The sequence below is a fragment of the Salminus brasiliensis genome, chromosome 18, assembly GCF_030463535.1.
Source record: "Salminus brasiliensis chromosome 18, fSalBra1.hap2, whole genome shotgun sequence".
Classification (NCBI taxonomy): domain Eukaryota; kingdom Metazoa; phylum Chordata; class Actinopteri; order Characiformes; family Bryconidae; genus Salminus; species Salminus brasiliensis.
Window position 1 is genome coordinate 10,403,723 of NC_132895.1, and position 11,561 is coordinate 10,415,283.

The following is an 11,561-nucleotide window of genomic DNA, read 5'->3' on the forward strand; positions in this document are numbered from 1 at the left end:
AATGCAAGTAACCTTGTAAGTTCCTCTGGATAAAAGAAAGGCTAAATGAAATAAAGGTAAGGTAAAGGTCATATTTCTGGTGAACACTTCTCAGCGGCAACCAGTGCATTCCAGAACTCTGCTGAACCTGCTGCATCTGGAGTGTAGGAAGGTTATTTGTAACAAAATGGAAACTGAATGCAAGGGCATGAAATATCACTTCATTAATAACAGGTAAGTCAACCTGGGGTAAATCTTTTGCATAGCATGCCAAAAGATCATAAAACTACATATTAAAATGACCAAGTATGTGAACTTAATTCAACAGATACAGAACCAAGCACAGAGATTCAGAGTTACATGCACAAGACAAGACAGTAATGAGAAGACTCTTTATTGTGTATGGTTGTCATGTTAATCAGAAAGAGAAACAGACATGCTTACTATTTGTATTGATCTGATCATGAAATGTTTAGATAAAGTAAAGTGTAAAAATAAAAAGTAAAAGTAAAAAAATATTTTTTTTGTACATGTCCTTATCAATGTGTTCTAGTTATTTGGAAGCCATTATTCCTATTGAGAATTAAGAAAGTGAACCTATCCCACTTCCATAACCAAAATACAAAAATATTACAATTATTAATCAGGTGCAGAGAAAAGAAAATAATGTTCCTCTAGTATAATTCAGGAAGTGCAGACATTATCTCAAGAACTGATGTGATATATTCAGAGAAACATGAAGAAAAGTGTAATGTTATAACAAATATAATTTCTTGACATGGATAAAATTCTAGTTGCTGAATTTGCAACTAAAAGGAAAGAAATGCACAAAAATATTGACTCTAAATATTTACAGTAAATTCAGAAAGTATTCAGAACTCTTTACTTGTACACTTTGTGTTGTATGTGTTTATTTGTATTTGTATTTATATTATATAACATGATATTTATTTATTTGTTTATTTATTAGTTTGTTTGTTTGTTTATTTCAAGATTTTCTGCCAATTTTATCCCCAATTATCGCTGAGCTAATTACCCACCCACCCACTATCACTTGCAATGCTCCCAACACTAGGAGATGTCAAGTCAGCCACTGCCCTTTTTTCAAACATCCAAAAATGCAGCATCACTAGACAGCCAACATGCTTAGAGGAAAGTGTCGGATTCAGGGAAAGAATATAAGCAATACCGAAGGCTTTGAGTGTTCCCAGGACCACAGTGACCTCAGTCATTTTGAAATAGATGAAGCTTGGCATAACCTTGAAGCTTCCAAAAAGTGACCTTTAGGCCATATTGGGTATTTTGGCTAAAGACCTTAAGAAAGAATAGTCAACTAACCCTAGACGAGCTTCAAAATGCCTGTGCATAAATTGTTGTATGGAAAGAATTCCATAAATCAAGCCTTTATGGAATATTGGCAAGGCAGAAGTCACTATAATCTTCACTGTAATGAACTATAAACTCTCTTACAAACAGCAGACATTAAACATCACCTGGTTAATACCATCCCTACAGTGAAACATGGTGGTGGCAGATACGAGAATACGAGAACATCCTTGAAGAAAACCTTCTGCAGAGCGCATGCAAACTCTGACTTGGGCCGGCAACTGACCTTTCAACACAACATTGACCCAGAGCATACAGTCAAAACAACACTGGCTCTGTGGCAAGTCTCTGAACGCCCTTGAGTGGCACAGACAAAGCCCAGACTTGACTCACACGCAATCAGCTTCCAATCTGATAGAGCTTGAAAGGATCTACTATGAAGAATGGGAGATAAACTACCCAAACCCAAGTGTACGAAGCTTGTAGAGACATATTCATTAAGACTTGTCACAGTAATTGCTGTCAAAGGGGTTCTACAAAGTACTAAATAAAAGATCGTAAAAGTTTTGTGAATAAGATATTGCAGGTTTTTTTGGAACTCTCTAAAAACACTTCATCATTAGGAGGGATTAAGTATAGATTGATGAATAGAACATTAATCATAGCCATTTAAATGCACAACACAATATAGTGTTCAACAATACTTTTTGAATCCACTGTCAGCGACCTCCAGTATTCTCTGTCATTCAACCTTTCATATATTCAAGCAATTTTCAACATTCAATATTTTCATTAATACATTTAATGATGTAAATAAAAGAAAATGAAAGTAAACTCTAAATAACATAATAACAATTACTAATATCTTCAAAAATATTTGTGACAGTTGGAAAGCTTGCATGCTTCCCTCAGGGGCTTGTCTTGCGGATGTTTTTCACATTTATAGTGAAGTTGCTGGAAAGTCCCAATCTGGTAAATTCATTCTGAAGCTAAAATCGATACAGTCTTTGATGAAACATACACTTCTTATACATTATCCATTTATAACATAGACACAATTTTGTTTTTATGATAATCTGTAAATACAATATTTACTGGTCAGCCATTACATGAACACCACCTTCTTGTTTCTACACTAATTGTCCATTATATCAGCTCCACTGACCACATAGGAGCATCTATAATTCCAGACTGTAGTCCATATGTTTTTCTGTATACTCTGTTAGCCTCCTCCTACCCTGTTCTTCAACAGTCAGGACCCCCCAGGATCACCAAAGAGCGGTGGTGGGTCACTCTCAGCACTGCAGTGACACTGACATGGTGGTGTGTTAGCTTGTGTTGTGCTGGTATGAGTAGATCAGTTACAGCAATGCTGCTGGAGCTTTTAAACACTCTGTCCATTCACTGTCCACTCCATCAGACCCTCCTACCTAGTTGTGGAATCTTGTAGATGTAAAATCAGAGACAGAAAATCTAATCTGTTGCTCCACAGTTTGTGTTGGTCCTTTATCAGTGCTCACAGGATGCTGCCCTGAGGCTGGATATTTCTGATTGGTGGCCTATTCTCAGTCCAGCAGCCCTGCAGTGTCTGATCAACACACCACCACCATGTCAGTGTATGTCACTGCAGAGCTGAGAATGACCCACCACCCAAATAATAGCTGCTCTGTGGTGGTCCTTTGGGGTCCTGAGCATTGAAGAACAGGAAGCTAACGAAGTATGCAGAGAAACAGATGGACTACAGTCTGTGATTATAGAACTACAAAGTGCTCCTTTATGAAAAGTGGAGTGTAGAAACTCCTGGTCTTAATGTTGTGGCTGATCAGTATACATTCTGGATATATTATATGTCTATTTGATTGTAATCATTTGTTAGGAATCACTGATTCTTTGATTGTATGTAGACAGGAAAGGTAACTTACTTGCATTATGACCAGCTCTTTCGTCTCAGATTCAGACAGATTCTTCACAGTTTTGAGCTTTACTCGCAATCTCATCACAGCAGCTATGATAAGTGTTGTGCCGTGATTAATATAGTGAACATACACATTACCGTGAATGCTTGACACATGCAGCATTCCATGCCTAAATTGTGCTAGTATCACAATTCATCAGTTAAACTTTTGTCTTTGAACTTTTGATTATATACATATCGGTGTGAAGTGATAGCACTGAAACTTGTCTACACTGTTTAGGAATAAGCAAATACAATGTGTTCCTCTCACCTGGAGTTGGTGGTAGCAAACCAGCTGTTGCAGTCATGACAGGGCAAATGAAAAACATACATTAGAATTACTTTTTAATCATTAAAAAAAGCTTGATCTATTTAGTTGTCTTTGGAGCACTCTATAAGCAAAATGATGCTCACCGTCGTAACAAATAAAGGGGAAACTGGCTAAGCAGTTTTCATCTTTCCAGTAGCCAGAATGATCCACGGCTGTGCACTGTTGATTTACAGATTGCTTTGGTGAATTATAACCATTATTAGGTTCTTCCGATATTGGTGCAACCTCTGTTCTCCAGTATGTGAAGGTGGAGCTGCTCTGATCCGACCACAATCGGTTTCTGTACAGACCAATCCAAACTGTGCTCCCATTTGAAACTCTCAGGATTTCCTGAAGCTCGCTGTCATTCCTCACACTAGCCAGGTCTGTGTGAAACATCCTGCAGTAACCTTGAGCTTCTGCCCAGGTATGTTCTTCAGAAATCCACACAAAAGTTGTGTTGTTCTTACCTAGGATGAGTAATGAAATGGGCATATTGTCATTTGTAACAGTAACGCAAACAACTATTAGTAGGCAATTAATAATTCCCCAGTAAATAGACATCATTCCTAACCGAGATCCACATGATTAATAAGACCATATATACACAAGCCTTTTGTTCTTTGTACTTACTAAGGCTATGGCAGTGGCTGTTAAACCCCTTTAAAGCAGAAAGGCTTATTACACACTATAATGAGCTATTCAGTTACTACAGGGACTTCTGTCCAAACTAGTTGAGCTATTATTTGCTAAGAAATTTCTAATAACACTTTCGGCCTGTCCGCACACCATAGGGTTTAAGATTGTGATTCATTAAATATAGGCCTAACTCCTTGGTGGCTATATACATTTTTTGGGAATAAATAAACCACCTATAATGTATTTTAATTGAAATATCCAATACAACAAGAACAATCATAATGAGTAACTTTTTAACTTATTAAAATAGTTCAAAATGTTCTGCTCTTACCATCATAGCAAACAAATGCCACTCTGTCAGTGCAGGGTTTATCAAACCATTCCCCCGTTGGAGACATGGAAACACACATTTCTCTTCCATATAAGTTATCAGGTTCTTGTAACCATCCTCTGAAATCTCTCTCTCCCTCCTTGTAGAAACTGTCATCATCCAGAGACCATCTCCAGCTGTCCAGATCATCATACAGTCCAATCCAGGCTAAACCAGTATAACTTTCATTCACTGTGTTCATGAGGCTGTTCATGTCCTCCATGTTATCAATGGTGGCCAGATCAGTGTAGTTCACTCTGCAGTATCTCTGTGCCTCAGTCCAGCTCTTACTCTCATTAACAAAGTGATATTGACGAGAGGATGTAGATGAGCTCACTGCAATAAAGCCACGAGTCAGCACCTTTATATGTATATATATAAAAAAATCAAAATGTTCACCCATTTTCTACCCAATTTGGACGGACAATTACCCAACCCGTATGTGCTCCCCCTCCCCATTGCACGTGATGCCCCTCACACTAGTGAGGGCAGACCAACACACACACCCTCTGGTGCGTGCACAGTCAAGCCTCTAATTTTTTGAACTGCCAACATCATCGGGCAACCAACACGCCTGGAGGGAAGCGCAGCATACCACCAGTGATGGCCAGCACCACAGCGAAGAAATGTGCAGAGAGAGAGCCATCTACCAACCCTGGAGAGAGCAAGGCCAATTGTGCTTTCTCAGGGCCCAGCTGCCGATGGCAAACAGCATGACCGGGATTCGAAACAAGTCAGTATAAGAAACTTTACACTTAATATTTTAAATAATTTATTAAACATTGTGTAACATGAACATATTAATGTTTTCTTTAATAAAACAAATTGATTACAAAAATGTATTCTAATCTACTCACTGTAGCACAAGAAGGGAAAAGCCAGTCCACAGTCTTCATCAGTCCATTCACCAGAGTCACTGAATGACGCAGCTGTACAGCGTTCTCTCTGTCCAGCATTATCTGGTTGTCCTGCTTTCCAGTAGCTAAAAGAAGAGTTGCTCTTATCTGACCAGGACCTGGTTCTGTACAGGCCGATCCAGACAAAGGCAGAATTATAATCATTATTAATACATAATGATCTTAACTTCAGGTTCTCAGCCTCGTTCCTCACACTGGCCAGGTCTGTGTGATGCTCTCTGCAGTATCTCTGAGCTTCAGTCCAGTTCATGAACTGAAAGACGAAAATAAATGTTTCACTGGCATTCAGCTTCTCTGCAATAAAAGAGGAGAGCAGGGAAAAGTTGGAATATTTGACAATATTTAAAAAAAATGTAGATTCAACCCCTGTAGTTTCAGACTGCTGGCAGACCAAAAGTAATATTACAAACTACTATTAGCAAAGAATAGGCCCACCAGCTTCTACCGAAATCCCTGTAGTTGCTGAGTAATACACCTTAGTGTGTAATAAGCCTTTCTGCATTAAGATGTTAATGCATAGTTCCCATATTGATGACAACAAGAACCCAAAAACAGATACTGTCATTAGAATAATTGAAATAATTACATAAACAACCTAAAAACAAAGGGGGAAAATCAGGTCCACTTCTATTAGTGCAGTAAAAGAACTGTGCTCACCGTCGTAGCAAAAGAACTGAAACCTAGAGGAGCAAAAGTCCTCATGCCATGTCCCATCATGGTTTGATAAATATGTGCAGATACTTTTCCAACCCCAGTTCCTAGGTTTCTGTACATTCCAGTTCCTGAAGCTTATTCCAGTTTCGTTTTGGAGTCCATCATCATTCATAGACCATCTCCAGCTACCCAGATCATCATACAGCCCAATCCATGCTAAACCAAAGTATCTGCCCTTTGCTGTGTTCACGAGCCTGCTCATTTCCTCCATGTTATCAATGGTGGCCAGGTCAGTGTAATGCTGTCTGCAGTAAGTCTGTGCTTCAGTCCAGCTCTTACTCTCATTGACAAAGTGATACTGATGGGGCACACATGATGACTCTGTGCACAATCCTAAAGATTTAAGAGAAAAAAGATGGTAATGGCAGCAGAAGGGACAGCTGTTTATGACAACCAAATATTTAAATAAACAACAGAAAACTATTAAGGGTGTTTTTATAAATGAACTGTTTTGGCCATCCAACCTGAGACTGATCTAATGATGGTAATGCAGATGTTACATAATATTATATTTTTAACTTTTTTATTATTCTTGTGCATCTGGGCTTAATACTGCTGCAGGACAAAAGTGTTATTACAAATATCTGTTACCAAAGAATAGTCCCACCAGTTTGTACAAAAGTCCTTGTAGTTACTGAATAATACACCCTAGTAAGCCTTGGAGTGTTAATGGGTTAACCCACTTGTTTGTAGCTCCCCCTAGCACTAGCACTACTCCCGACATTAGAAGGATAAGAACTTGACACATCTTTTCAGACACATGCAGACACATGTCTTTTCTGTTTCAGTATAATCAGGCCACAGTCTCTAAAATGCATCAGGCTTGTTTAGATGTTATGCAGAAAACCTCTGACATCGATTGTGGTGAGGATACAGGAAAGGTTTTCTTATGATGACTCTTTGCTGAAGGTCATATTTTTTTAGATATTGCAGCACAGCAGAACAGGGCTCCACCACTCCAGAGTCTGCTGAATCATTCTGAAGGTCTTTACAGTGAAGCAGGGGATTGAATTTGCCTTTCTAACAATCCTATGAGCAGCTCTCTTTGAAAGTTTTCTTAGTTTTCCAAACCTCAACCTCATCTCCACGGTTTCTGTCAACAGTCAGTTCTTAATTATATATAACTGAGGATAGGTTCTTATAGCCTTCTGCTGCTTTGCGGGCATCAGTAATTTTAGACTTGGAACATTGGTGGAAGGTTTGAGAAGTCTATTAGTAAAGCATTGAAATTTGCATCACCTGACCTTTCTTATCGATGACTATGAACAAGTCATAGCCATAACAAGACCTTGGTAAAAGCAACCTGAGAGCTCAAATCAATTTGTATGCATTGTGCAACATTTTACAAAGCAAAAATAATAGAAAAAGCCTCCTTAAAATGTTTTGTCTTTAAATTTACGCCATTTGGAGATCAATTCCACTCACATTAACAGATGTTTTTACCAGGTATGCCCAGCCTTTTAAATTACACTATATGTGAGCCCATAACTTAATAATCACATAATTTTTTGTTTAATGAGTTAGTATTGTTATATATAAAGGTCAGAATATGGTAAAAAAAAAGTAAATAATAGTGAAACAATTAACTTACTTTCATAGCAAACATATGGAAACTCAGCTAAGCAGTTCTCATCCATCCACTGGCCTGAATCACTGAAAGATACTGCTGTACAATGCTGATTTTTGTACTCTCCATAAACACCATAACCATTATCTGGTTGTTGAGGTGAGTAAGGGATGGCTGGTCTCCAGTTCTCATATGTCAGATTGTGCTGATCTGACCACAGTCTAGTTCTGTACAGACCAATCCAAACATTAGAGCCACCAGTAATGTTGAGAATTCTCTGATTCTCGGCCCAGCTCCTCACACTGGCCAGGTCTGTATAATTCTCTCTGCAGTAGTGCTGAGCATCTGCCCAAGACATGTACTGATTTATCCAGATGTATTCATCAGTTCCATATTTTCCTATAATAGATTTATAACATTATAACATCAAAATATTATATCATTACATGCCAGATAGATTTTTAACAACATTTCTAAAAAGAAACCTTCTAAGATTCTTACCATCATAACAGATGAACGGTAAATATGTGTAACAACTGTAATCAAACCACATTCCATCTGATCCCATAGAAGTACATATTTCCTTCCTGACAAAGTTATCTGGTTGATGAGGCCAGCCTCTGAAATCTCTCTCTCCCTCCTTGTAGAAACTGTCATTATCCAGAGACCATCTCCAGCTGTCCAGATCATCATACAGTCCAATCCAGGCTAAACCAGTATAACTTCCATTCACTGTGTTCATGAGTCTGTTCATTTCCTCCATGTTATCAATGGTGGCCAGGTCAGTGTAGTTCTCTCTGCAGTATCTCTGTGCTTCAGTCCAGCTCTTACTCTCATTAACAAAGTGATATTGACGAGAGGATGCAGATGATATCACTGGAATAAAGCCACAAAAAATGTCAGTATCTTTTTAAAGAAACTTTATGCTAGCATAAGATCCGCTACCATAAAAAAAAACACTGAATACAAATCAATTTGGACACCAGTAATGAACTTTCTTCAACAATAATCATCCCTCCACATCAACTACAGGGGAAAAATAGATTTACTGAGACCCTCATTTTTGTCCTCCCTCGTGAACAAATTAAAATAAAGTCTTAATGGTCCTCTGAAGAAGTGGGTGAAAATGAAAATGACATAACATTGGTGACAATGTAATAATTCAATTTACAATTAAAGACATATCTTGCAGTAAATCTTCAGATTTGCACATTTAAGATGTTTTTTTTTCCTACTAGTAGTGCTTGTTGGTGTACTGGAGGATGTTGTACTTGTAGTAGCTGTAGTTAAGGATACAATGCTGCTGCCTGAAAATAAAATATTTTGCTCTGTACACTATAAAGCAAAAAAGGTACGTATTTGTCACTGTACTATGTACAGCGAAATGTGTCCTCCGCATTTAACCCATCTGTGGCAGTGAACACACACACACTAGTGAACTAGGGGCAGTGAGGACACACACACCCAGAGTGGTGGGCAGCCAACTCCAGCACCCGGGGAGCAGATGGGGTGCACAACCCTGTTATTGATAGCTCTGCGGCCTAGCCACTGAGCCCCCTGTGAATAATTCTGGATGAATGGACCAGTAGAAATGCTTCAAAACTATGTGGAATTAAAGTTAGGAGCATTCTGTGTATTTTTTTGGAGATACATATTCAGTGGCAGTATTCAAAATAAATCCTCACAACTCCAAAATAGGGATTAGGTTTAGGATTAGGCTTTGGGTTGAGGTTAAGATCAGGACTAAGATTGGGGCCAGGATTAGAGTTAAGGTGTTAGAATTAAGGTGAATTTGCTTAATGGCACCGAGGACTTTACTGTATTTTCAGATGCTTCACTACTGCTACTTTAGAAAACTTTATCTAAACATATTCTACAAATGGCCACTCTGTGGAGGGGAGGGGTGGTTCAAGCAAACTGTGATGAGTAAAAGAGTAAAACTATCAAACGAATCACAAAAATTAAATCTACTCACTGTAGCACAAGAAGGGAAAAGCCTGTCCACAGTCTTCATCAGTCCATTCACCAGAGTCATTGAATGACACAGCTGTACAGTATTCACTCTGTCCAGCATTATCTGGTTGTCCTGCTTTCCAGTAGCTAAAAGAAGAGTTGCTCTTATCTGACCAGGACCTGGTTCTGTACAGGCCGATCCATACAACATAATAATATGCATACTCATAATAATAATCATGATAACTATATAATGATCTTAACTTCTGATTCTCAGCCTCGTTCCTCACACTGGCCAGGTCTGTGTGATGCTCTCTGCAGTATCTCTGAGCTTCAGTCCAGTTTTTGTACTGATTAACTAAAACATTAGCACCCACCATCCCTGAAAGAAACAATGGCAACCTTTTAAAAAGCACAAAAAAAAAACCCAAAACAATGGGGTTGTAAAAGTTGTACTCACCATCATAACAAACAAATTGGAATTGTAAATGACAATAACTCTCATGCCATGCCCCATCATAGAGTGAAGAATATGCACAGAGACGGTTTCCACCCCAGTTCATAGGTTTCTCTATATACCAGTTCCTGAAGTTTCTCCCATTCTCCTTGTAGAAACTGTGATCATCCAGAGACCATCTCCAGCTGGTCAGATCATCATACAGTCCAATCCAGGTTGAGATGCTGTTTCGGATGTCTACTATTTTAACAAGCTCCAGTGTTTCCTCACTGCTATCAATGCTGGCTAGGTCAACATAATGCTCTCTGCAGTATCTCTGTGCTTCAGCCCAGGTCTTATTCTCATTCACCAAGTGATACTGACGAGCGAGACAAATGTCGAGGATGCAGAACCCTGTTTAAGACACAATGTCAGTTGTCAAGTACAATTACTAAAATATTTCAATAATAATAATAAACATAAAAAATCATTTATTCTATTTCTATCATGTTACTTTGGGTGTAAAATCCCAGTGTTTTTTAAACTTTAATCTAAAATGATGTCTCTCAGCAATAAGAGAGTTTTCACTGTAAAAGCTTCAGATCCCATTAGAACAGATATAGCTAAACATAACATAAATACAGTAAAATAGAACATGAGTTTCTCCTTCTGAACAAAGTAGGTGAGATCTTGTGAGCTGGCCCAAAGAACAAGGCTTGGTCCCAGGTTTCTCCTGGACGTCTCCAGCCAGCACAGTGTGGGTGTGTTTAATTCTTTTAGCAGCACCTCACCTAATTTACCATCATTAAGCACTGATTTACCAAACCAGGTGTTGGATTAGCACTATGAGTAATGCTAGACTCCCTTGAGGAGAGCTTTGGGTTAGGGCTAACCCAGTTTTGATGAACACAGGGATGTAAAATCACTACTTTCTGCATAAATATTATAGTATTTCTTCAAATGTTAGTGTTTTACTGGGTAAATAATCACTTACTGTCCTGATAAGCAGCTTTTTTTAACTCGCAGATGCCTCATCATCGTACCTTTGCGCAATACTGTACATTATCTTACACACAAACATTTTACATTACGTGTTTTCACATTTTCTTAAGTCACTCAATTCTCAACAATTGAAGTTCATACACATATTTTACAGGGTTTCACACACATATGGAGGTCAAAACATGATATCTCAAATATATGACTGACCTAAAAGCAGCAAGAGTTGAAACATGGTTCTGGTGAAATACAAGAAAAGAAGAAATGATGAAAATTAACATTGCTAGAATGCATAAGTAATTACATAAGTAACATTAATTACATGGCTTTCTAACCATACAGTAAGCTTAGGTCTTCTCTTACCTCGTCAGAGTTTGCTCTCGCCTCTACTCTTCTG

At 38.3% G+C, this 11,561-nt stretch overlaps 1 protein-coding gene across 1 annotated transcript; it reads right to left on the minus strand.

Annotated features, from left to right (window-relative positions):
- Positions 1–357: 357 nt before the first annotated feature.
- LOC140539255 (C-type mannose receptor 2-like) lies at positions 358–11,561 on the minus strand. Its single transcript, XM_072661922.1, has 13 exons — positions 11,528–11,561; positions 11,375–11,403; positions 10,190–10,579; positions 9,752–10,111; positions 8,278–8,652; positions 7,801–8,175; positions 6,153–6,542; positions 5,436–5,789; positions 4,540–4,914; positions 3,674–4,039; positions 3,531–3,554; positions 3,228–3,310; positions 358–2,294 (listed from the first exon to the last, which is right to left on the minus strand). The coding sequence occupies exons 2-13, from the start codon at positions 11,397–11,399 to the stop codon at positions 2,214–2,216; spliced, it is 3,198 nt and encodes a 1,065-aa protein (XP_072518023.1). The 5' UTR covers positions 11,400–11,403; positions 11,528–11,561; the 3' UTR covers positions 358–2,213.